General features: G+C 42.2%; 2 protein-coding genes across 11 annotated transcripts in view; one reads left to right on the top strand and one right to left on the bottom strand.

Moving 5' to 3' along the window:
* Nucleotides 1-25,877, top strand: part of Hps3 (HPS3 biogenesis of lysosomal organelles complex 2 subunit 1) — a 43,854-nt gene that overhangs the window by 12,870 nt on the left and 5,107 nt on the right. For 6 of the 9 annotated variants that reach the window (XR_015046787.1, XR_003836218.2, XR_015046786.1 and 3 more), the window contains exons 7-16: nucleotides 876-1,030; nucleotides 1,907-2,015; nucleotides 4,799-4,980; nucleotides 6,586-6,766; nucleotides 7,866-8,099; nucleotides 9,395-9,580; nucleotides 9,908-10,096; nucleotides 11,517-11,624; nucleotides 16,695-16,901; nucleotides 17,725-17,815. Coding sequence is in view for 2 of the 9 variants with exons in the window: in XM_021158088.3 (XP_021013747.1) it covers nucleotides 876-1,030; nucleotides 1,907-2,015; nucleotides 4,799-4,980; nucleotides 6,586-6,766; nucleotides 7,866-8,099; nucleotides 9,395-9,580; nucleotides 9,908-10,096; nucleotides 11,517-11,624; nucleotides 16,695-16,901; nucleotides 17,725-17,815 (1,642 nt within the window). In the remaining 7 variants the exon portion in view is untranslated. Of the gene's footprint in view, nucleotides 1-875; nucleotides 1,031-1,906; nucleotides 2,016-4,798; nucleotides 4,981-6,585; nucleotides 6,767-7,865; nucleotides 8,100-9,394; nucleotides 9,581-9,907; nucleotides 10,097-11,516; nucleotides 11,625-16,694; nucleotides 16,902-17,720; nucleotides 17,816-25,877 lie in introns of all 9 variants that reach the window. The other 3 variants (XR_003836219.2, XR_015046789.1, XR_015046788.1) reach the window with 1 other exon arrangement.
* The window catches only part of Cp (ceruloplasmin), a 59,656-nt gene continuing 44,492 nt past the window's right edge, over nucleotides 10,714-25,877 (bottom strand). For both annotated transcript variants that reach the window (XM_029475374.2, XM_029475373.2), the window contains exons 19-20: nucleotides 14,898-15,002; nucleotides 10,714-11,894 (exon numbers count right to left, since the gene is read on the bottom strand). In XM_029475374.2, coding sequence (XP_029331234.1) covers nucleotides 14,911-15,002 — 92 coding nt within the window. In that variant the 3' untranslated portion in view covers nucleotides 10,714-11,894; nucleotides 14,898-14,910. The remainder of the gene's footprint in view (nucleotides 11,895-14,897; nucleotides 15,003-25,877) is intronic.

Below are 25,877 nucleotides of genomic sequence, written 5' to 3' on the forward strand. Positions count from 1 at the left end.
TGTTATTTTGTTTTTCGAGACAGGATTTCTCTGAGTATTCCTAGCTGTCCTGGAACTTGCTCTGTAGACCAGAACTCTTGCTTCAAACTCAGAGAGCTGTCTGCCTCTGCCTCCCAGTGAGTACTGGGATTAAAGGCATGCACTACCACCACCACCACCACCACCCAACTGAGGTACTGTTATCACAGTACTATTAGCAGATATCTGGAGAGTGGTAGTATCCTATAGAGACACATGGCCCAGGCTGCTACATCTCCCAGACTTTATTCACAAGAAAGGGGTTAGGGTCAGGCAAACGTACAAGTGTTTCTTTCACACAATCATTTGAAAGTGCTGTAGTGTGGCCTTTTATAGCATCTGATTAGGCCCAGAAACTCCATTCAGTACAGATTGCACTGGTGGAAAGGTATGAGTCCAGGCTTCTCTTCCAGCAAGGTCTTCAGGAACAACTGCAGTAGTGTCCATGGCTGTGAGACCCTCTCTGTATTTATAGTCAGAAAAGCTCTATAGAGCAGATGGTTACTGACATGCCTAGGTTAGTATTCTAAAGGACAGGAACTGGGTGGAAGAGTTTTCTCAAATGAACAGACTGACTTTGTTGGTTTGTTTTTAAGGACAGGGCCCTCATGTATCTCAGGTTGGTCTCTAAGTCACTTTGTAGCTGACTGTAACCTTTGCCTCCTGGTCATCTTGTCTCTGTCATCTAGTGTGGGGATTATAGACATGAACCACTACCCCTGGTATGATGTGCTGGTAAATGAACCCAGAACTTCATGTACCCTTCCAACTAAGCTACATCCCCAGCCCTAACTTTTGAAGATGAGGTTCACATACCTTCATTCCTGGGGTTAAATTTGTAATATATCCTTTATTAGGCTTGCCCACCTGTCAGTATGGACGTTTGTGCTCTAAGGATACAGCTTTTCATAGGTTTGAAAGCCATCTGTCACTTTAAAAACCACATCATACTTCTGACGAAGGCAGAGCCTGAGGCCATTCCAGAGAGAAGAGAGTCACCCAAGAAACTTATGTAAGCATTCCGCTAGCCCTACACATCTCTGCTAGTTTCTGGAACAAAGTATAACTGGTATATTTTATGTTTATCTTAGTTTTATTATTTTATTGAAACTCAGAATGATGAAATAGATGGCTTTTCCAGAGATAATAAAGAAGATATAAAGGTCTCTATAATGTTGCTTATAATTTACCATAGAACTTTTATAAGCAATACATTTTAAAATGGTTTGAGTATCTGTCACCTGTATTGTGAATAAGAATCTAAAAGACATGCCTTCTCTGTGGAACTATGGGGATACACAGATCCTATAATGTTAGTCCTGGCCACAAAGCTTTTTGCTGCTTTTCTTCTTTGGACTTTAAGCAGTTGTATTTTTTTATCCAGTGGTCACTTTTGTATTGTAAAAGAGCCTATTAGTATATTTTTTAGATTAAGGAATAATCCGTTTTATACTAATGAATATACATCACAGTAATAGTAGGAGATAAGATAATGCTGCAAACTAACTCACAGACTTGTGTAATGTGAACATTTTCCAGTGAAGTGAATGTTTTACATGTTGTTTCTGTTAAGATGTTATGGCCATGGCATGCTAGACTCATGAAGCCATGGTGAAGAGAGCCAGAACAAAGCTCATGCTTGCCTGCTTGGAGAGCTTAGTGTTGGAAAACTGGAGGCAAACTGGCTTATCAGCTTATGACAGAATAGTAAATGCTGTGTACCTGTGAAGTTCTGTGAGCTATGCATATCGACTATATGTATCCCAATTGACCAAGGAAAAATTAAATGGAAGTGATGTCATACTTGTATTATTTTATAGCACCCAGTATTTACAGGTGAAAACTGTAGTTTATTAATAACATGTCTTCTAATTTTGATCCTTTTCAGTTCTAGAAAAGATGCCAGTGTTAGGAGCGGAATCCCTCACGTGGCTGAGGCTGCATGGAATCTGTATATCGTGAATACCACTGCACCAGTTCAGCTATACAAAGAAATGGTACTTTTTCAGACATCTTATTCTTCATAGAAATTTAGAGTGAAATTGGACATCAGAGGGTGAGTCTAGGCAGACATTGTTCTTGTTGCTGCCTAATCTCTGCCCCTTGTATTTCACCAAGGAAACCTCAAATGAGGAAAACTCCGTGGATGTAATTGATTATACATCCAGAACACTTCATCCAGACAGCTTCCAGCCTTCACCATGACTGTCAAGCATGTGTCTTTCTCCACCTTGTTTTCACAGCTTCTCCCATTGAGAGCAAGTAGTGATTCCCTCCCTCAGGGGAAGGCCCCTTACCATACTCACCCCCAGAGAGGTTGGACTGCTGCATTAGTTTAAACACAAGTAGCCATTGATGTTGAGCCCCAGGGTGCCGGTTGGGTTTTGCCTACATGCCACAAACCTAGACGTAATCTGGAAAGAGAAAATCTTAATTGATTCTTCCATCAGATTTCCCTGTAGGCAGGTCTGTGGGGTGTTGTCTTAATTAATCTCTGAGGTAAGAAGGCCTCGGCCACTGTTAATGCCACCTCCTTATCAGGTGTCGCTAAGTGATATAAGTTGAGCAAGCCATGAGATCAAGTTCAGAAACGGTTGTACATCTGCCCCAGTTCCCGTTTCTGCCTCTTGGCTTCCCCTAATGTAAACTGTATGCCAAATAAACCCTTTCCTCCTCTAAGTTGATTTTGATTAGTGTTTTATCATAGAAACAGAAGCTAAACTAAAGCACCCGGCAAAGAGAATGAGAAAATGGAGTGGAAAACTGCAGATCATTTATTAATAACTCATTCTTTCTTTGGAGCATAACAGGTTGTCCCAGGTGTAGTAGCTACAGCAGCTGCAGCCTGTGAAGGGTCTAGAGTGGGCATTCCTGTCCTGTCTTAGGAGTCACTGTGCCTTACTCCTCTGTGGCAATTAAAATACTTTCCTTTTACATAACTCCAGGTTTAGAGAAGTAGTAAGAATGAGAAAAATACAAAATATAGCTGACACACAGATTGACCATTGTCTGCAGTCCTCCCTATTTGTCCTCATGGTGTACCTTGTCCTTTCTCAACACAGTTATTCCCCTGGGTCCATTGACAAGTAACTGCATAGCTCACAGATTTTTTACTCTAAATAATCAGATACTGTCCTGTCTAACCACAGTAAGCTATATGCTGCAGTAAGCTTAGTCTTGACACAGTATCTAGTCCACAATTTATATCCCACGCAGTTTAGTCAGCCATGACTTCATAGCTTTCCTACCAGTCCAGTCTAGCATCAGGTAACATGCTTAATTGTGTTGCCTTAGCTCCCTTTAATCTAGAACATTCCTAGAGTCTTTCCTTTTATAACATTAACATTTTGGGGACAGAGTTCCTCTCTACTTTTTCTTTTCTTTGTTTTGAGAATGTTCTTAATTTTGTTACTTTTTTAAATAATTAGGTTATGGTTATACATTCTCAGGCAGAAAACTGAATAGATCAAGTTGTATTTTTCTACACTGTGGAAGCAGGTAATAACATTGATACCTCCCTGGTGGTACCGATTTTGGTAGTATGGTTAAATGTTGATTGACTGATCTCTGATATTTGTACTCTAGTAATTATATCAGCTTTGTCTTGGAAAGTCTTAGATCTCATCTAAATGTGAGTGCGGAAGTCTGATGACTCTGGCTATTTAGTTATCAGATGATGGCCCGCATCCCACTGTGAGGATGGAATTAGATGTCATAATTAAGTCACCCGGTGAAACTCAACAGGGGAGACGTGTTCTTAGTTTGAAAAAGCTAAGTCACAGACCTTTAAAGAAAAAAAAACTGATTATTTCAAGTGTGTTCAAAAGCCTTATCAAATTGGGAACAAATTATTGAAATTACATTATTAGTATTATAATATCATTTGGAATTTCTTAATGCTTTAAGCTCCTAACACAGTAATGTTTGTAATCATATGTGTATCAAATTGATCTATAGATTGTGGAGAATGAAAACTCTGCTAAGGCTCCATTAATAACCAGGTTAGGGGTTTTGTTGTTGTTGTTGGTTTTTGGGTTTTTTTTTTTTTTTTTTTGCCAACTTGAAAAAACTAGAGTTATTTGGAAAGAGAAACCTTGTTCGAGAAAATACCTGTATCAGATTGGCCTGTAGGCAAGTCTGTAGGATATTTTCTTGATTAATGATTGATGTGGGAGGTCCCAGCTCTCTGGGACAGTACCAGCCCTGTCAGGAGGATCAGGATGATATAAAAGAGCCGACGGAGGGAACCCAGGTTTAATTCTCAGCACCCACACTGTACCTCCTGACTATCCATAGCTACAGTTCTCGTGGGTCTGATGCCCTCTTCTGACCTTCAGGCATTCATGAGGTACACAGACATACTATATGAATGCAAAACATTAAAGAAATTCAGACATAAAATTCATAGACTTATATAGTCTAAGGGAAAAAAAAGAGGAGGATGAGAAGGAAAAGAAAGGAGGCTGAGCAAGTCGAAGCAGCGGTCCCTTCTGGTTTCTGTTCCAGTGTTTGCCTGCAGGTTTCTTCCTTGGCTTCCATTAGTGATGGACTGGGACCTAAAGCCCAGTAAACCTTTAGTCTCCAAGTTGCCTTTGATGGTGGTATTTTATCACAGCAGTAAAAAGCAAACTAAAGTGATATGCAGCTACTTTTTTAATTTTAGTGTTTAATATACCTACATATTAATTTTAATAACAAGGTGTAACAGTTCTTAAGAGTGGGGGTGGGGTGGGGAATGGGCGGTCTTCAGAGACACTAGCCGTTTGTCTTCTTGTTTCAGGTAGACTATAGTAACAGCTACAAGACCGTGAAAACCGAGAGCTGTCTCCACTTGCTCAGTGAGGCTCATCTGCTAGTGAGAGCTGCCCTGATGGATGGCAGTCAGCTGGAGCCTGCAGAGAAATCAGAGCTCCTGGAAGCTTTTAAAGAAAGCTGTGGACACCTTGGAGACTGTTACAGCAGGTTGGTGAGGCCTCGTAAGCGTTGTTACAGAGTTTTGCATGCATATAGCAGGCTTTTTTTTTATCTCTGGGAGTTGGTTCATTTTCTCATTTGTTTCATAAGCATGCTATGTGCCCGGTACATATGTAGGTGTGTGGCAGGCTTAGAGATACAGAATGGATATGACTTACTCAGTGTCTTGAAAATGTCACACTTTGTTAAAGGCGTAATAAACCCACGACCTAACTTTTGGATTTAGAGGGTGATCTTGATTTATGTATTATTTATCTACTTACTTTTCAGGATTATTTTATTTTGTTTTCAGAATGTTAGCGGCACATGCTCAGAGAAAAAGAACTGTGATGGTTTGGGTACTTGTTGTTTGTTAGCTTCAGGGAGGGGTGTAGCTGGAACAGCTGAGATATTAATATTAGTAGTCAGTGCTTTCATGATATCAGAAAGGCATATTAAGGTCAATAGAGTTTTGTATTTCTGAGAACCATTTTTTAAAATTTTGTATTGATTCTTTGTGCATTTCACGTCACACACTCTAATCCCACTCATCGCCCTGTCCCTTCACAACCCCCCCAAAAAGAAACAAAACAAAATAAAACAAAAAAAATCCACAAAAATAACACACAACATCTCTTCATGGAAGCTCTAGTGTATCCCAGTGTGTCACACAGTGTACACTTTTGTCTACACATCTTTACTTGTAAATGTTTATTAGTGTGGTGATGCATGCCTTTAATCCCAGCACTCGGGAGGCAGAGGCAGGTGGATTTCTGAGTTTGAGGCCAGCCTGGTCTACAGAGTGAGTTTCAGGACAGCCGAGGGCTACACAGAGAAACCCTGTCTCAAAAAACAAAAACAAAAACAAAAACAAAAACAAAAAAAATGTTTATTACAGTGAGTAATTGGCATGTGCTACAGTATGAACACTGCATGCTCACTGATCTCCTGTTGTGGCCCTGTGTCAGGAGATCCTGAAGCTTTGGATCTGCTGATCCAGCCCCTTCACAAGGTCCATTAGTTCATAGATGAGGTAGATGTTGGAGCGGCCCAACATCTGTATCTGCCCTGTATCTGGGTCTAGTTGGTAGCTGGGTTGGTCAGCCTGCCAAAGCTCTCCCACACCCTCACAACCAGAGCCAGCACTGTCCTGGCTAGCTCACCCAGTGCTGCAGCAGGTAAGGACCCAGGCCAGCTCTCCTGCCCTCAGGGCCAGCCACACTATGCTGCCCAGGTGAAGAGCGGGGCTGGCTTCTCCTCAGTGCTATAGGTGCTGAGGGCCAGGGACAGCTCTCCAGTTCTGAGAATCATGCTTATAGAAATTTTTCTAGACAGTGTTTCATAGGCTTACTTAACCTGTGTAAGAGATTGTCAATGACTGAGATGAGTGAGATAGACTATAAATGCCATTTTTAGAGCCATATTAAATATTAATGAATGATTGCTTTTCTACCTTTGATATGCTCAGGAAAAATGTTACTGAGAGTGGCTTTATAAAAGTCAAGCTGTGAGGCTTATGCCTTTGAAAAGTGTGATCTGTTTTATTACTTACTGTGTTAAGTAGCTGCCACACAAATGCTCATTTGAAGCCCTTTAACATTTCTCTCTCTCTAGGCTTACCACTGAGCAATCCCATCTCACCTTACCATACTATAAGATGTCTGGTTTGTCTCTGGCTGAAGTCTTGGCCCGTGTGGACTGGACAGAAGAGAGTGAATCACAGAAATATGAGAGAGGACTAGTATTTTATATTAATCATTCTCTTTATGAAAACCTGGATGAAGAATTAAGTGAAGTAAATATAATTTTCTATAGTTATAGCTTCTCTTTTTAACTTTTAGTAGTATTTAGAATTTAAGTTCCAAAATTTTCTTTTTTTTTTCCTGAAAAAATTAGCATGCCCTTTACTTCTTTAATGGTCTTAGAATTATAGCTTGGAAAAGAATTTAGGTGTGACTTTCCCATGTGTCCTTAGTATTCAGCATGGAGGCTGTTGTGGCTGAGGGGCCTGCCCAGGCACAGTGAGATCTATTCTCAAGTGAAGACAGAATGCTGGCCCCTGCCTTCCTCTGCACTATGTTTTTTCCCCACAACTCCATGTGCCCTATTTTCAACGTCCAAACTTTATTTAAGGGCCAATGACCTCTTAAAATATTATTATTATTTTTATTGGATATTTTCTGTATTTACATTTCAAATGTTTCCCCTTTCCTGGCTTCCTACCCGGAAACCCCCTGTCCCATCCTCCCTCCCCCTGCTTCTGAGGGTGCTCCCTCACCCACCCACCAATTTCCCCTCCCTGCCCTGACATTCCCCTACACTGGGGCATCGAGCAGTCACAGGATCAAGGGCCTCTCCTCCCAATGATGCCTGACAAGGCCGTCCTCTGCTACATATACGACTGGAGCCATGGATCCCTCTTGACTACTCTTTGGTTGGTGGTTTAGTCCCTGGGAGCTCTGGGAGGTCTGGTTGGTTGAAGATTATTTTTAGTCCCTTTTGTATTTTAAGCACAGTTGAAAATTGAAATACCATATACTTGGAGATTTCAAGAGAAGTAAATTTTCACCTGGATTATATTATTGAGTATATTTTGAATTAAGTTGTAGTTTTTAAACCATAGGTTTTTAAGTATAATAATATTTTCTCCTATGTGATTAAAATTAAAAATGTTGGTCACAAATGGGTATATCTTTTTCACTGCTTTTATTTTCTTATTGTCTCTCTGCAGACAGATCATGTCAGCTCAGTTTTGGCCTTTCAAATATTTTAGTAATCTCTGTCTTTCTCAATAGCATTATATTATTTATCTAGTGCATTTTTATATCTTCATTCCTTTTTGTCCCCTGTTTCCTATTGGCTAACTGTTTATTTTTTGTTCATACTCATCAAAGGAGTTAGCAGCAAAAGTGGCTCAGATATTCCATGTGGCTGAGCCGAAGCAACTGCCTCATGTTCTCTCTAGCCCTGCTATGAAGAATATTGATCCCTTAACTGCCTTGCATTATTTAAGGAAGCTGGATAGTTGTGGAGTTTCACCCATCTTAGTGACCTTGACCAAGGCTGCAGTGGCCTTGAAAATGGGACATCTTGACATGTACAGAAAAGAGATGAAAAGCCATTCGGAGGTATAGTACAATGCCTGGTGTTAACAAGTCTGCAAAGAGAATTGGAGTAGTTCCTGAGCCATGGGCTTTTTTCTGGCTTCTTTGTACCTCATGGTTTCTTAGTAACAGAAAACAGACAGTGTTAGATGGAACTTTAGATCTGTCAAATGGAAAAAAAAGATTGATAAATATCAGCAGTGGCTACTGAAAGATCTTTCATCATCGATGTACCACATATATTCAGAATATTATGTTTGTTTGCACAGAAGAGTATAAAGCTATGCCCAGAGCCAACAATTAGAGTAGGTGTTCACTAAAGCACAACAGAGGGGTGAGTTTCTTAAGAATAGGAAGGAGGATGTTAACTGTCAGCCACAGGACGTTAATAGGAAAATCACACTGGCACCGAAGGAGGAAAGGCCATTGCTTTTACAAAAGGGATCATTTAGGAATAGAGGCAAAAGATGTTAATCTCTTAGGGCTCGAGGCAAGGGGATCATTTGTGTTTCTATGTCCCAGGCCTTTTCTAAGTTGCTCGCATGTATTATATCACTTAATTCTTGTTGGGTGCTGAGATCAGTGTTACTATTAATGTCGTATACATGAGATAGCTAAAATAACGTGTTTGCGATTGCACAGTCAGTCAGCATTGAGCAGGCAGGGTAACTTTAGAGCCTAGGCCTTGTTCTATTGTTGCCTGCTTGGCCAAATGCTCCTGGTATAACTGTGCTTCCTAAAACAGGGAACACATCATTATACTAGGAGATGGTTTGCCGTGAGAGCAAGTCAGCATCAGGGAATCTGCTTTGAAGAGTAGAATTCTGAAAATCTGAGTTATCTATCTTTTTACAACTTTGGAAAGAACTTAGGATATGTGTATGTGTGTTTATACATATGTATGTATAATTAATCTAAAACTCTTTACAAAAATGGAACATCTCAAAGCTTAGTTCTCTATTAATAATTTATACGAGAAAGATAATATTCTTCTTGGGAATAAGAGTTGGGGGGCTGGCGAGATGGCTCAGCCAGTAAGAGCACTGACTGCTCTTCCAAAGGTCCTGAGTTCAAATCCTAGCAACCACATGGTGGCTCACAACCATCCGTAATGAGATCTGACCCGTACTCTTCAGAGTCAGCTACAGTGTACTTATGTATAATGATAAATAAATTTTAAAAAAGAGTTGGTTTTGTGGCTAAAACTCAGAAATACAGTGTTATTAACTGACCCCTAAGTCATGAAGACACTAGAAAGAGATGAATAATGTAGATGCAATGTACATTTCATTCCAACATTTTTTTTTTTTCATCTGAAGATGAAGCTGGTGTATGGCTTCATTCTGGAACCCCGGCTGTTAATTCAACAGTGGAAAGGACAGATTGTTCCTACTGAACTTGCGATTGACTTGAAGGAAACTCAGCCTGGATTGCTTGTGGCTTCAGTCCTGGGCTTACAGAAGAATGATAAAATTGGAATTGTAGAAACAGATTCTTTCTTTAAGGTTTGTCCAGTTGGAAATGTAATTTTTCTGAGTGATCTGATAGAAAGCAAAGGAGATTAAGGAATTGAACTGAAGTGTCACTCATTACTGAAAAGACAGACTTCTGTATAATGAGTTTATAATGTAAACATACAAAATAAAAGACTTTGCAGAAATTCCATACATGCCACCTAGAGTCTATTTCTTATTAACAGAAAGTGTGTAACTTAGTTCTTGCTGTGGCAGTCAAGCCAAAATTATGAACTGCATGATCGCATGGCGGACTGATAGCTCTACTGTCTGACCAGTCACTGGCTCTGCATTCATGCGGGATGCTTTTCTTTCTAGGTGCTGTGTGGAAAGGATGAAAACACAGTTCCGCAGCTTTTGATAGACTTCTGGGAAGCTCAGCTGGTAGCTTGTCTCCCAAATGTGGTACTTGAGGAACTCTTTTTCAAGCTCATCTCTCAGTATGTTTGGAGATTATCCGAGAGGCAGTGCCCTGATACCGTACCATTGAGAACAGCAGAGGATTTGGTAAGACAGTGAAATACCTTCAATGCATGCATTTTGTGCTGCAGTAATCTGTATTTTGTTTTTCGGAGAGAGGGAGCTAGTGCAGTGCACACGCAGATCCCGATGTCCTATGCAGAGTCTAAAGGTCACGCTCAGGGGTCATTCTTAGGGACTCTGTCCATTTACTCTGAAACAGGGTCTGTCATTGGCATGCAGGATAAGAGCTGGCCAGAGAGGCCTAGGTATCCTCTGTTTTGCCTCCTCAACATTGAGATTACAAACTTGTACCACCACATCTGACATTTTCCAGGTTGTAGGACTCACACTCAGATTTTTATTCCTATGAGGTAAACACATTATCTACTACGGCTATCTTCCTAGTCCCTACCTTATTTTTAATGCTTAGAATGTACCTATGACTGGAGTTACCTGCGACTTATATACTTTCCCATTCTAAAGAGCACCAACTCGGGCTTCCAAGATTGCTTATCCTGTAAAGGACCTTGCTGCCGAGTCTGGTGATCTACCTTTCATCCCTGGAACCCACAGTAGAAGGAGAGAACTGACCTGAAAATTGTTCTCCAACCTCTGCACGTGCACACACAAACATACACAAGTAAATAAATGAAAGCCAGGTGTCATGGCACACGCCTTTAATCTTACCACTCAGAAGGCAGGGGCAGGGGGATCTCTGTGAGTTCCAGGCCAGCCAGGGCTACAGATGAGACCTGACCAACTCAAATTTCACACCCTCAACATAAAGAATACGACCATACTCCTTTATTACCACCCCGCAGTGTCCCAGCATATGAGAGGCTCTCTTCAGAAGGGTCGCCTCGAGCAGTTTTGAAATGGCTGAGGTAAGGGCCTACTGCACTATTCTCTTTCCTGTCAGGGCCTCGCTTAGGCTTCAGGTGTGCTGTAGGCAACTGTGACAGCCTTGGTCACCCTCCCATACTGCTCTGCTTTTCATAGAATCCTGTTGCTATGGCTGCTGTGGGCACTGCGCCGTGAGTGCAAAGGTCACCAGTGTAATTTCTTGGATTAAGGATACTCCATGACAGTCATCATGAGAACTTAAAAGGATATTTTCTCATCCCCCAAAATCATTTCCACTCTTATCTTAGGAGTAATGCTATTCTATTCTATTCTATTCTATTCTATTCTATTCTATTCTATTTATTTATTTATTTTGCTTGAAAGCACTTCTGTAGAATATTTTTAAAATTCAAAATATTAGGAAATATTTATTGCAGATTATTTGATACAAAAGCAACAAGACTACACACTTTTCCAGGGAAATACATCTGCAAAGCTTCCTTCTCCTAGGAGAGTATGCAACTGAATCTACGATGTGACAGAGAATTAATGAATGGATGAAGAGATTATTTGTTTTGCTGTTGCTGTATTTGGCCTGTGATGCATTTCTGTAATGTTTCAGATAAATGCCTGCAGTCATTATGGCTTAGTAAATCCATGGGTTCATGTGTTAACGACCTCTGATTCCTTAGCTGCTAAAAATTACACAGACGACCTTCTGAAACTACAGGTAAATAAAAACGCCTCTCTTACTTTTAAAATATGCACTATATTGCAGTATAGTAAACAATTTCAATGTGTTGTGATAGCACATGTCTTGTTAATTTAGAGTATAGCTTTTTGAGGGGCAAAAATCTATAATTGATCACAGTTAGGAGCTTTGGAATGCTGGCTTCTGGATGGAACTGCTGAGACGAAGCCTCTGAGCGGAGGGACTGGTCTTGCTGCAGGCGAATGAGCTGTACAATTGCCTTCCTGTTTAGAATATACGTGAAAACACCTGTGGGGAAAAAGTGTCCAAATGTATAGGGATCTTTTGTAAGTATGAGCTTTGTTTAATGTGGCTTAGCACAATGTAGACTTCATACCCACTGAACCAATACCATCTGCCTTATGAATAATATGTCAAAGTAGCCAGTATCTGGCCCCAGAAGAGAAGGTTTCAAAAGAATCGAGGGACACAATTATGGTATAGGAATTCTGACTAACTGTTTCTGCATGGGACACGGTAGGCCAGGCTGGGCTAAATGTATCTTTTAATACCATTTGTTGGCCCAAGGGCTGAATATAATTTTCACCTTTCTTTTTCTTTTCTTTTCTTTTCTTTTCTTTTCTTTTCTTTTCTTTTCTTTTCTTTTCTTCTGTTTACTCACTGTAGCAAGCCACATATAGAAATCAATATTTCATATTAGGAATTCTGAGTTAAACGTTACTCTTGAAAAATTCAGGAGTACTGGCCACCTGTGCCCTGTACTGTTCCTGAGGCCTGGTCTGCCAGATGCTGATGGCTCTGTCTGAGCAGTGCACAGCGTGTTCAGTCTGCACCACTCTTATCTCCACAGCTTCTCATCCAGACGCTGAGGTTCTCGAGTCTTATACCATACCATACCCAGAGGCCCTTAGGCATTTTCTTCTCCATGAGCTTTTTACGTTTGGGGTGTATAATTCCTGGTTTAAACTTTAGAAATTGGTCACAATGTGGACTTTATAGAACATAGAGACAGCTGTTGAGTTGGGGATGGGCTGGGGAAGGAAAATCAGGAAGCTAGAGTGTTTAGACTCAGTTTTCAGACTGTGGCCTATATTCTTCTATTAAAATCACCAGAATTGGGTATGGTTGTACATGCTTATAATTCTAGTGCTTGGAAGGCTGAGACAGAAGAATCATGAGTTCAAGTCCAGCCTCAGTAATTTATTAGTTGACTACAACAATATATCACTAAAGGAGATTCTTTCATTGTCTCTTATCTCCAGTACATATAGACACTGCAAGTCCTGAGGTGTTAGCGGCTTGCTTGTTCATTTGATAGCTCAGTCTGAGAAGTACAGTTAATGTGGGAGACAGAATCGGACCTTGTCCTCCCAACACACAGAACAGTGAAGCAAATAAAGTTGTACGTGTAATAGGCTATGAAAATTTTACTGATATAACTTCTAAGCACATTTATAATCACAATCAAATGGTATAATTCAGTGATTATTTAAAATCTCTGTATGTAACAAAAGATGGATTTTTGTTACTTAATCTTTCCAATCAACGTTTTCTTTTGATTGGGAAGTTGAAGCCAATACTTAAAGTTAGTATTGGAAAGGGTTTGTTGATTGCTGTAATTTTGTTGTGTGTGTTTCTGGGGGGATTCTGCTGTGTTCTTTGTCTTATTTCGTGTTCTTGTTAGATGGCTTCACTTGTTTTCTTTATGTGGCCTGTTGGGTTTGCTTATCCTCTAAGTATCTTCAGGTTCTAGTATTCTCAGCGGGGCTGGCTTGGTGGATACATTCCTTTAACCTGTTTATATCATGAAAACTTTTCTTTCTTCAACTATGGCAGAGAGCTTTGCTGGGTAAGGAAGTCTGGTTTGGCGTCTGTGGTCCTTTGGGGTGCATTGCACCAGACTCTGCTGGTGTTCAGCCTCCATCAGCAGTTTTCTGGTGTGTTTGCCTTTGCATGGGACTTGTGCCCTTTCTCTTGCTGCTTTCAGTATCCTCCGTGTTGTGTATATTTAGTGTTTTAACTTATGTTCCATAGGGAACTTCTTTTCTTGTTCTAGTTGGTGTTCTGTGTGTCTATATGGTTGTGGTTTTCCTTATTCTGGGAGTTTTCTATAATTATGTTGAAAATCTGTTCTATGCCATCGATCTTCCCTCTCATCTGTGCCTGTGCTTTGTAGACTTCTCATAATGCCCTCAGTTTTTGCATATTTCTTATATTTTTGGTTGTGAGCCTAGCCTTTAATGGCTGAGCCATCTCTCCAGCCCTTCTGCATATTTCTTTCACCCTTTTCTGGGAATGTTTGCTGGTGAAGATGGAAAATATTCTGGTTAACCTTTTCTAAATTTCCTCTGGATATACTTCTTTTAAGATTACCCACAGGTCACTTAATCTCAGTCATTAAGAAGGATTACCATCAGCACTCCCAAAGGGTCTGTTTAGCTCCTATTTAGAGGTATTGGACATTTAGAATTACCTAAGGATGTTTCCAAACTGTGGCTCCCTTCCCAACCCTGTGGTTTGGTATGTTTGGCTACAGTTACTACAGGGGCATATTTGTATAGTAATTACTATATGTCATTGGTAGGTTAGAGAGCAATATTGATCAGTTAGGGAGACCACCATGACTAGCAAATATTTGCTCTTTTCCCAGATTGTCCTGGTACCTACCCCTTGTACACCACCTCCCCATATCCCTGCCTTTAAAAGTAGAGAACCAGAGAAATCTGCTGAATCAGACCTCAGGCAGAGGGATTTTGGTAGTAAAAAGGAATAAATAGGACATATGTTAAAAGTGAAGAGAATTGATTTTCAGAACTGAAAAAAAAAATGAAGATGTCCAAGAAACCAACCTTAGCAATATTTTACATTATTTGGGCCGTTTTTAGTTCTGTGATACTTTTGTTGAATATTTACTTATTTATTTTAGACAGTGTGTTTTTCTGAAGCCAGGGTGACCCGGAATTCACTGTGTGTCCTGCATTGCCACCAAATCATCTGTTCGTGCTGAGCTTGTAGGGTATGATGCCACCCCTGGCTAGAGTCCCTTATACTGATGGTTACAATTCTTAAAAAAGCTTTCCAGGCAATCCACTTTGTGCTTGTTTGGACTAGTTTCATTTCAGCTGTGGTTGGGTCCCCAGGCTTTTGCCTCTCCTACTATCACATTTAATCAGGGGTCTGGGCCTCCTTCCATATAAGTAGGAGAGTCTTACTTTATTTCATCCTCGCTATTTTACTACCAGGAAATTATCCAGATAAAATATTTAGTTTGGGATAAGAAAATATACCAACCTTATTTTCCTGGCTACTCCTTGGTAGACATTTGGAATAAAATAATGATGCTGATTAATAGTGTATAGAGGATGTTCCAGGTCATCCTGTAACTCTGAGATGATGCTGTAGCAAAAGAAGATACAGGGATTAAGAAATAAATATATCTCTTATAGGAGAAGGGGAAATGGAGAATATTTTGATGGTAGAATAAAAAGTGCTATAGAATGTGAAAGTTAAACATTAGTAAAGTTGCTTAAAAGGAAAATACTATAGTAAATATGTGAACATTGAAGTAATGCCTGTCATTACTCCGTGGGAGGTGGTGTTGCTGCAAAGACTGGGTTCTAACCAATCACCTTAGAAGGAAATTGTGCCTCTATTGATTGAGGGAGCAGTGAGATTAAGACGCGTGGCACAGATTGAGATGCTTGTCACGCAGAGGGAAACGCGGGAAGCTCACTTCTCGATTCTGTCACCTTGGTCTCAGGGAATGAACTTAGTACATAGCCTTCCTCATAGTACAATCACTTCTCAAAAATACATTACATTTTCTCTGTGGTTCTTGTTCTAGTTAGCAGCTTAGGAGAGGAAAGGATGCATTTGGTCTAAACTTCCTGGTCATAGTCTATGGTTTCGAGAGCTCAGAGGAGGAGCTCACGCAGGAACCTGAAGACACAACGGCCTTCTGTGTAGCATTACCTCCAATCAGGGAACTCACTCACTCACAGCCAAGGAAGCACGGCACACACCGTGACTGATGCTGCTTGCTAGTTCACCCTACGCTCATGATTACCTGGCTTTTTTTCTTTTTTTGTAACTTTTTATTGATTCTTTGCGAATTTCACCTCACGCACCCCAATACTCCTCATCTCCCCTGTTCCTTCGTATCTATCCTCTGCCCTTGCAGCCTCCCCCAAAAGAAGATAAAAAAAACAAACAAACAGAAAAAGGACGAGGGCATGGGAGACACCTCATCATGGAAGCTGTAGTGTATGGCGTGTCACACACTATAGCCTTGTGTCTACACATCTTTATTTGCAAATGTTCGTTGTCATTGGTCTGGTTTGAGGCCTCTGGCTTCTGCTGCACTATCAATACTAGAACCTCACCGGGACTCCTCTCAGATGTCCTGTTGTTGCCCTGTGTCCTGGAAATCTTGCAGCTTTGGATCTGCTGGGCTGGTCCCTTCACCAGCTCTAGCAGTTCACAGTAGTAACTGGGTAGTAGCTGAGTTGGTCAGCCAGCTTCCTTATCCAGCCAAGGAACAGTTGCTCAGAGAACTGCTGCTGCGTTCTCCATCAATTAGCAATCAAGACATGCTACAGACTAAACTAATAAGGGCAGTCAATCCACTGAGATGCTTACGTGTTTAAAGTGACAGTTAATGCTAGTGAGGACAGCCTCTCTCTCTCTCTCTCTCTCTCTCTCTCTCTCTCTCTCTCTTTCTCTCTCTCTCTCTTGCCATGCAACCCCCCCCCCATGGTCTTTCAGTGTTATAAATCAGACATTATGGGGCATAAATCTCTGACATGTTGTTTATATCCTTAAGTTAGAGTTCCAATTAATGATGATTGCTTTGTAGTAAACAAAAAAAAAAAGTAGAATTTATAAAGTAGAATTTAGAGTAGAACTGAATTTAAGATTATCTAGTACTTCAGTCCAAGTATTCCAGGGCTATATTCATGTTTTCTAAAATTGCATTCTCTTTCCTTTTTTGGCAAAGTGGGATTTTATTATTTTGAAAGAGAATATGCTCTATGTTGTGTTTTCATTTGGGACGCTTCATTCCATAACCTTTCATCTTTCTCTTCATAGTCCCTCATCTGTAGCCCTTCATTGGACGTAGCTTCCATTATTCCATTTTTGGAGCCACTCTCAGAAGACACTGTTGCAGGCCTCAGTGCTCATGCTCTCTGTCATACACGCTTACAAGAGTATGAACAGTGCATAGACACGTTGCTAGAGAGATGCCCAGAGGCCGTCATTGCGTATGCTAATCAAGAACTGAAGGAAGATCACTGGGTATGTATTTCAGATTGAGCTTCTAGCCTTGCTTAGTGGCGAGAAGATTTGATACTTTGCTTGGCTTATCTGCAGAAGGAGGACTGTTTATGTTAGTCTAGCTTTACAGGGCCGTGCGTCGAAGGAACATGTATGTTTAATGGTAGACATTTCTTTTTTTTTTTTTTTTTAAAGATTTATTTATTTATTATATGTAAGTACACTGTAACTGTCTTCAGACAGACCAGAAGAGGGCGCCAGATCTCGTTAGGGATGGTTGTGAGCCACCATGTGGTTGCTGGAATTTGAACTCAGGAGCAGTCAGTGCTCTTACCCACTGAGCCATCTCTCCAGCCCCAGTGGTAGACATTTTGAGTACTTGTAGATGCTATTAAAATACATGAGGATGATTTATCTCATTTCTAAAGAGGTCTTTTGTTCAGATAAGATCACTGATAACTTAAGGTGTGGGAGTCTGTGTGTGTGGTGGGGAAGATTCCTTCTCTATATTTGGTCTTTAATTTACCAGTTAGACAAATTTCAGCTTTAGCATTTTTCTTTTTCCCCCCCTTCTTGACAACCACGAAAAAAGGAAGGCATATCCACATTTTGTGTTGAAAATAAATAATGTGTACATGTGTACGGCTAGTTGCAGGACTGCCTTTTGTTTTAAGTTTCATCAGGAGCCTAGCTGCTGGTTAAATCCTTGTTATAACAGAGGTGCTTCCTTAAGCAAAGGATATAGTTTTTCTGTGTGCTCTCTTCTGCACAGCCTCCTTACTCTCATTAGAAAGCTGGGGATAAAGTGCATCAAACTAAAATGGATTTATTTTCCATAAGATAGATTCTGTGGTGGAAAAAGCTGCTGCCTGAGCTCTGTCAGAGAGTCAAGAGTGGTGGCGAGAGATACCACCTTCACCTGTCATTGTTAAAAGGTAATGTTTCCTTTTTTGGATGCCTCTGAATTTTGCCTGCGATGTTTAATTGGACAAGTTCTTACATTCTCTAGTGTTGTTTGTTGGCCGCCATGTCAGGTGAGGTACCCAGGGTGCAAGAGTCATCTAGAGTATTGCCCTCAGACTTGATTCTCAGTCAGCATCTCCACTCACAGCGCTGATAGCCTTAGATGTTAACATTTCCAGACTCTTAGCCGATTATTGTAATAGAAACTTACAGTTCCAATATTTAAAAAAGTATGGAAGTTTAGACCACTTTAGGCTTATACTTTACTTAATGTGGGAAATTAAGATTAGTAAAAATAATTGTAAGTATTGAAGAACAGTGAGTTCTTTAAAGATTTAAATCATGAATGTATAGATAACAGTTTTCTGCAGCTTAGTAAATATTTTGGTTTTTATAATTCATAGACTACCATTTATCAATCTTGATGTATGTTTTTCTCTTTCTATCTGATCATGTGTTACTAGATAACACAAGGGGTTGTGGCAAAGGGTAGGGTTACTTTGGGGTCACTTGTTCTTACAGCTGTCCTCTATCTTCACTTATCAGGAATGTTACTACGTAATCAGGAGACTCTTCGTCCTTCATTTTACAGTATGCATGCTGTATGTATGTTAGAGTTCTCTAGAGGAACCGACTGATTGTGTGTGTGTGTGTGTATGTGTGTGTGTATGGAATTTATAAAGATATATATTTAAAAATGGGATATATTAGAATGATTTATAGGCAACGATTGGGCTAGTCCAACAATATCAGTCTCCTGACAGAAAGTCCAGGAATCCAGTAGTCGTTCAGCTCAGGAGGTTGGATGTCCCACTGCAATACCAGTGAAGGAATGGCCTTGCCAGTGAGGCCCCCACTGCAATACCAGTGAAGGGATGGCCTTGCCAGTGAGGCAAGCACACAGAAACTTCTTTGTTCCTCATCCTTTGTACAGGCTGTCGTCAGATCATCCTTTGTACAGGCTGTCAGATCATCCTTTGTACAGGCTGTCAGATCATCCTTTGTACAGGCTGTCAGATCATCCTTTGTACAGGCTGTCAGAGGATCCTTTGTACAGGCTGTCAGAGGATCCTTTGTACAGGCTGTCAGAGGATCCTTTGTACAGGCTGTCAGAGGATCCTTTGTACAGGCTGTCAGATCATCCTTTGTACAGGCTGTCAGATCATCCTTTGTACAGGCTGTCAGAGGATCCTTTGTACAGGCTGTCAGATCATCCTTTGTACAGGCTGTAAGATGATCCTTTGTACAGGCTGCCAGATCATCCTTTGTACAGGCTGTCAGATCATCCTTTGTACAGGCTGTCGTCAGATCATCCTTTGTACAGGCTGTCAGAGGATCCTTTGTACAGGCTGTCAGATCATCCTTTGTACAGGCTGTCAGATCATCCTTTGTACAGGCTGTCAGAGGATCCTTTGTACAGGCTGCCAGATCATCCTTTGTACAGGCTGTCAGATCATCCTTTGTACAGGCTGTCAGATCATCCTTTGTACAGGCTGTCAGAGGATCCTTTGTACAGGCTGTCAGATCATCCTTTGTACAGGCTGTCAGAGGATCCTTTGTACAGGCTGTTAGATCATCCTTTGTACAGGCTGTCAGATCATCCTTTGTACAGGCTGTCAGATCATCCTTTGTACAGGCTGTCAGATCATCCTTTGTACAGGCTGTCAGATCATCCTTTGTACAGGCTGTCAGAGGATCCTTTGTACAGGCTGTCAGGTCATCCTTTGTACAGGCTGTCAGATCATCCTTTGTACAGGCTGTAAGATGATCCTTTGTACAGGCTGTCAGAGGATCCTTTGTACAGGCTGTAAGATGATCCTTTGTACAGGCTGTCAGAGGATCCTTTGTACAGGCTGTCAGATCATCCTTTGTACAGGCTGTCAGAGGATCCTTTGTACAGGCTGTAAGATGATCCTTTGTACAGGCTGTAAGATGATCCTTTGTACAGGCTGTCAGATCATCCTTTGTACAGGCTGTCAGATCATCCTTTGTACAGGCTGTCAGATCATCCTTTGTACAGGCTGCCAGATCATCCTTTGTACAGGCTGTCAGATCATCCTTTGTACAGGCTGTCAGAGGATCCTTTGTACAGGCTGTCAGAGGATCCTTTGTACAGGCTGTCAGATCATCCTTTGTACAGGCTGTAAGATCATCCTTTGTACAGGCTGCCAGATCATCCTTTGTACAGGCTGCCAGATCATCCTTTGTACAGGCTGTCAGATCATCCTTTGTACAGGCTGTCAGAGGATCCTTTGTACAGGCTGTCAGAGGATCCTTTGTACAGGCTGTCAGATCATCCTTTGTACAGGCTGTCAGATCATCCTTTGTACAGGCTGCCAGATCATCCTTTGTACAGGCTGTAAGATGATCCTTTGTACAGGCTGTCAGATCATCCTTTGTACAGGCTGTCAGAGGATCCTTTGTACAGGCTGTCAGAGGATCCTTTGTACAGGCTGTCAGAGGATCCTTTGTACAGGCTGTCAGAGGATCCTTTGTACAGGCTGTCAGATCATCCTTTGTACAGGCTGTCAGATCATCCTTTGTACAGGCTGTAAGATCATCCTTTGTACAGGCTGTCAGATCATCCTTTGTACAGGCTGTCGTCAGATCATCCTTTGTACAGGCTGTAAGATGATCCTTTGTACAGGCTGTCAGAGGATCCTTTGTACAGGCTGTCAGATCATCCTTTGTACAGGCTGTCAGAGGATCCTTTGTACAGGCTGTCAGATCATCCTTTGTACAGGCTGCCAGATCATCCTTTGTACAGGCTGTCAGAGGATCCTTTGTACAGGCTGTCAGATCATCCTTTGTACAGGCTGTCAGATCATCCTTTGTACAGGCTGTCAGAGGATCCTTTGTACAGGCTGTCAGATCATCCTTTGTACAGGCTGTAAGATGATCCTTTGTACAGGCTGTCAGATCATCCTTTGTACAGGCTGTAAGATGATCCTTTGTACAGGCTGTCAGATCATCCTTTGTACAGGCTGTCAGATCATCCTTTGTACAGGCTGCCAGATCATCCTTTGTACAGGCTGCCAGATCATCCTTTGTACAGGCTGTCAGATCATCCTTTGTACAGGCTGTCAGATGATCCTTTGTACAGGCTGTCAGATCATCCTTTGTACAGGCTGTCAGAGGATCCTTTGTACAGGCTGTCAGATCATCCTTTGTACAGGCTGTAAGATGATCCTTTGTACAGGCTGTCAGATCATCCTTTGTACAGGCTGTCAGAGGATCCTTTGTACAGGCTGTCAGATCATCCTTTGTACAGGCTGTCAGATCATCCTTTGTACAGGCTGTCAGATCATCCTTTGTACAGGCTGTAAGATGATCCTTTGTACAGGCTGTAAGATGATCCTTTGTACAGGCTGTCAGATCATCCTTTGTACAGGCTGTCAGATCATCCTTTGTACAGGCTGTCAGAGGATCCTTTGTACAGGCTGTCAGAGGATCCTTTGTACAGGCTGTCAGAGGATCCTTTGTACAGGCTGTCAGATCATCCTTTGTACAGGCTGTCAGATCATCCTTTGTACAGGCTGTCAGAGGATCCTTTGTACAGGCTGTCAGATCATCCTTTGTACAGGCTGCCAGATCATCCTTTGTACAGGCTGTCAGAGGATCCTTTGTACAGGCTGTCAGGTCATCCTTTGTACAGGCTGCCAGATCATCCTTTGTACAGGCTGTCAGATCATCCTTTGTACAGGCTGTCAGAGGATCCTTTGTACAGGCTGTCGTCAGATCATCCTTTGTACAGGCTGTCAGATCATCCTTTGTACAGGCTGTCAGATCATCCTTTGTACAGGCTGTAAGATCATCCTTTGTACAGGCTGTAAGATGATCCTTTGTACAGGCTGTCAGAGGATCCTTTGTACAGGCTGTCAGATCATCCTTTGTACAGGCTGTAAGATGATCCTTTGTACAGGCTGTAAGATGATCCTTTGTACAGGCTGTCAGATCATCCTTTGTATAGGCTGTCAGATCATCCTTTGTACAGGCTGTCAGATCATCCTTTGTACAGGCTGTCAGATCATCCTTTGTACAGGCTGTCAGATCATCCTTTGTACAGGCTGTCAGAGGATCCTTTGTACAGGCTGTCAGATCATCCTTTGTACAGGCTGCCAGATCATCCTTTGTACAGGCTGCCAGATCATCCTTTGTACAGGCTGTCAGAGGATCCTTTGTACAGGCTGTCAGATCATCCTTTGTACAGGCTGTCAGATCATCCTTTGTACAGGCTGTCAGAGGATCTTTTGTACAGGCTGTAAGATGATCCTTTGTACAGGCTGTCAGATCATCCTTTGTACAGGCTGTCAGATCATCCTTTGTACAGGCTGTAAGATCATCCTTTGTACAGGCTGTAAGATGATCCTTTGTACAGGCTGTAAGATGATCCTTTGTACAGGCTGTCAGATCATCCTTTGTACAGGCTGTCAGATCATCCTTTGTACAGGCTGCCAGACCATCCTTTGTACAGGCTGTCAGATCATCCTTTGTACAGGCTGTCAGAGGATCCTTTGTACAGGCTGTCAGATCATCCTTTGTACAGGCTGTCAGATCATCCTTGTACAGGCTGTCAGATCATCCTTTGTACAGGCTGTCAGAGGATCCTTTGTACAGGCTGTCAGATCATCCTTTGTACAGGCTGTCAGAGGATCCTTTGTACAGGCTGTCAGATCATCCTTTGTACAGGCTGCCAGATCATCCTTTGTACAGGCTGTCAGATCATCCTTTGTACAGGCTGTCAGAGGATCCTTTGTACAGGCTGTCAGATCATCCTTTGTACAGGCTGTCAGATCATCCTTTGTACAGGCTGTCAGATCATCCTTTGTACAGGCTGTCAGATCATCCTTTGTACAGGCTGTCAGATCATCCTTTGTACAGGCTGTAAGATGATCCTTTGTACAGGCTGCCAGATCATCCTTTGTACAGGCTGTCAGATCATCCTTTGTACAGGCTGTCGTCAGATCATCCTTTGTACAGGCTGTCAGAGGATCCTTTGTACAGGCTGTCAGATCATCCTTTGTACAGGCTGTCAGATCATCCTTTGTACAGGCTGTCAGAGGATCCTTTGTACAGGCTGCCAGATCATCCTTTGTACAGGCTGTCAGATCATCCTTTGTACAGGCTGTCAGATCATCCTTTGTACAGGCTGTCAGAGGATCCTTTGTACAGGCTGTCAGATCATCCTTTGTACAGGCTGTCAGAGGATCCTTTGTACAGGCTGTTAGATCATCCTTTGTACAGGCTGTCAGATCATCCTTTGTACAGGCTGTCAGATCATCCTTTGTACAGGCTGTCAGATCATCCTTTGTACAGGCTGTCAGATCATCCTTTGTACAGGCTGTCAGAGGATCCTTTGTACAGGCTGTCAGGTCATCCTTTGTACAGGCTGTCAGATCATCCTTTGTACAGGCTGTAAGATGATCCTTTGTACAGGCTGTCAGAGGATCCTTTGTACAGGCTGTAAGATGATCCTTTGTACAGGCTGTCAGAGGATCCTTTGTACAGGCTGTCAGATCATCCTTTGTACAGGCTGTCAGAGGATCCTTTGTACAGGCTGTAAGATGATCCTTTGTACAGGCTGTAAGATGATCCTTTGTACAGGCTGTCAGATCATCCTTTGTACAGGCTGTCAGATCATCCTTTGTACAGGCTGTCAGATCATCCTTTGTACAGGCTGCCAGATCATCCTTTGTACAGGCTGTCAGATCATCCTTTGTACAGGCTGTCAGAGGATCCTTTGTACAGGCTGTCAGAGGATCCTTTGTACAGGCTGTCAGATCATCCTTTGTACAGGCTGTAAGATCATCCTTTGTACAGGCTGCCAGATCATCCTTTGTACAGGCTGCCAGATCATCCTTTGTACAGGCTGTCAGATCATCCTTTGTACAGGCTGTCAGAGGATCCTTTGTACAGGCTGTCAGAGGATCCTTTGTACAGGCTGTCAGATCATCCTTTGTACAGGCTGTCAGATCATCCTTTGTACAGGCTGCCAGATCATCCTTTGTACAGGCTGTAAGATGATCCTTTGTACAGGCTGTCAGATCATCCTTTGTACAGGCTGTCAGAGGATCCTTTGTACAGGCTGTCAGAGGATCCTTTGTACAGGCTGTCAGAGGATCCTTTGTACAGGCTGTCAGAGGATCCTTTGTACAGGCTGTCAGATCATCCTTTGTACAGGCTGTAAGATCATCCTTTGTACAGGCTGTCAGATCATCCTTTGTACAGGCTGTCGTCAGATCATCCTTTGTACAGGCTGTAAGATGATCCTTTGTACAGGCTGTCAGAGGATCCTTTGTACAGGCTGTCAGATCATCCTTTGTACAGGCTGTCGTCAGATCATCCTTTGTACAGGCTGTCAGAGGATCCTTTGTACAGGCTGTCAGATCATCCTTTGTACAGGCTGCCAGATCATCCTTTGTACAGGCTGTCAGAGGATCCTTTGTACAGGCTGTCAGATCATCCTTTGTACAGGCTGTCAGATCATCCTTTGTACAGGCTGTCAGAGGATCCTTTGTACAGGCTGTCAGATCATCCTTTGTACAGGCTGTAAGATGATCCTTTGTACAGGCTGTCAGATCATCCTTTGTACAGGCTGCCAGATCATCCTTTGTACAGGCTGTCAGATCATCCTTTGTACAGGCTGTCAGATCATCCTTTGTACAGGCTGCCAGATCATCCTTTGTACAGGCTGCCAGATCATCCTTTGTACAGGCTGTCAGATCATCCTTTGTACAGGCTGTCAGATGATCCTTTGTACAGGCTGTCAGATCATCCTTTGTACAGGCTGTCAGAGGATCCTTTGTACAGGCTGTCAGATCATCCTTTGTACAGGCTGTAAGATGATCCTTTGTACAGGCTGTCAGATCATCCTTTGTACAGGCTGTCAGAGGATCCTTTGTACAGGCTGTCAGATCATCCTTTGTACAGGCTGTCAGATCATCCTTTGTACAGGCTGTCAGATCATCCTTTGTACAGGCTGCCAGATCATCCTTTGTACAGGCTGTCAGAGGATCCTTTGTACAGGCTGTCAGAGGATCCTTTGTACAGGCTGTCAGAGGATCCTTTGTACAGGCTGTCAGATCATCCTTTGTACAGGCTGTCAGATCATCCTTTGTACAGGCTGTCAGATCATCCTTTGTACAGGCTGTCAGAGGATCCTTTGTACAGGCTGTCAGAGGATCCTTTGTACAGGCTGTCAGAGGATCCTTTGTACAGGCTGTCAGATCATCCTTTGTACAGGCTGTCAGATCATCCTTTGTACAGGCTGTCAGAGGATCCTTTGTACAGGCTGTCAGATCATCCTTTGTACAGGCTGCCAGATCATCCTTTGTACAGGCTGTCAGAGGATCCTTTGTACAGGCTGTCAGGTCATCCTTTGTACAGGCTGCCAGATCATCCTTTGTACAGGCTGTCAGATCATCCTTTGTACAGGCTGTCAGAGGATCCTTTGTACAGGCTGTCGTCAGATCATCCTTTGTACAGGCTGTCAGATCATCCTTTGTACAGGCTGTCAGATCATCCTTTGTACAGGCTGTAAGATCATCCTTTGTACAGGCTGTAAGATGATCCTTTGTACAGGCTGTCAGAGGATCCTTTGTACAGGCTGTCAGATCATCCTTTGTACAGGCTGTAAGATGATCCTTTGTACAGGCTGTAAGATGATCCTTTGTACAGGCTGTCAGATCATCCTTTGTATAGGCTGTCAGATCATCCTTTGTACAGGCTGTCAGATCATCCTTTGTACAGGCTGTCAGATCATCCTTTGTACAGGCTGTCAGATCATCCTTTGTACAGGCTGTCAGAGGATCCTTTGTACAGGCTGTCAGATCATCCTTTGTACAGGCTGCCAGATCATCCTTTGTACAGGCTGCCAGATCATCCTTTGTACAGGCTGTCAGAGGATCCTTTGTACAGGCTGTCAGATCATCCTTTGTACAGGCTGTCAGATCATCCTTTGTACAGGCTGTCAGAGGATCTTTTGTACAGGCTGTAAGATGATCCTTTGTACAGGCTGTCAGATCATCCTTTGTA

This window comes from Mus caroli, unplaced genomic scaffold (genome assembly GCF_978045245.1).
Source record: "Mus caroli unplaced genomic scaffold, Mus_caroli_1 scaffold_3, whole genome shotgun sequence".
NCBI lineage: Eukaryota > Metazoa > Chordata > Mammalia > Rodentia > Muridae > Mus > Mus caroli.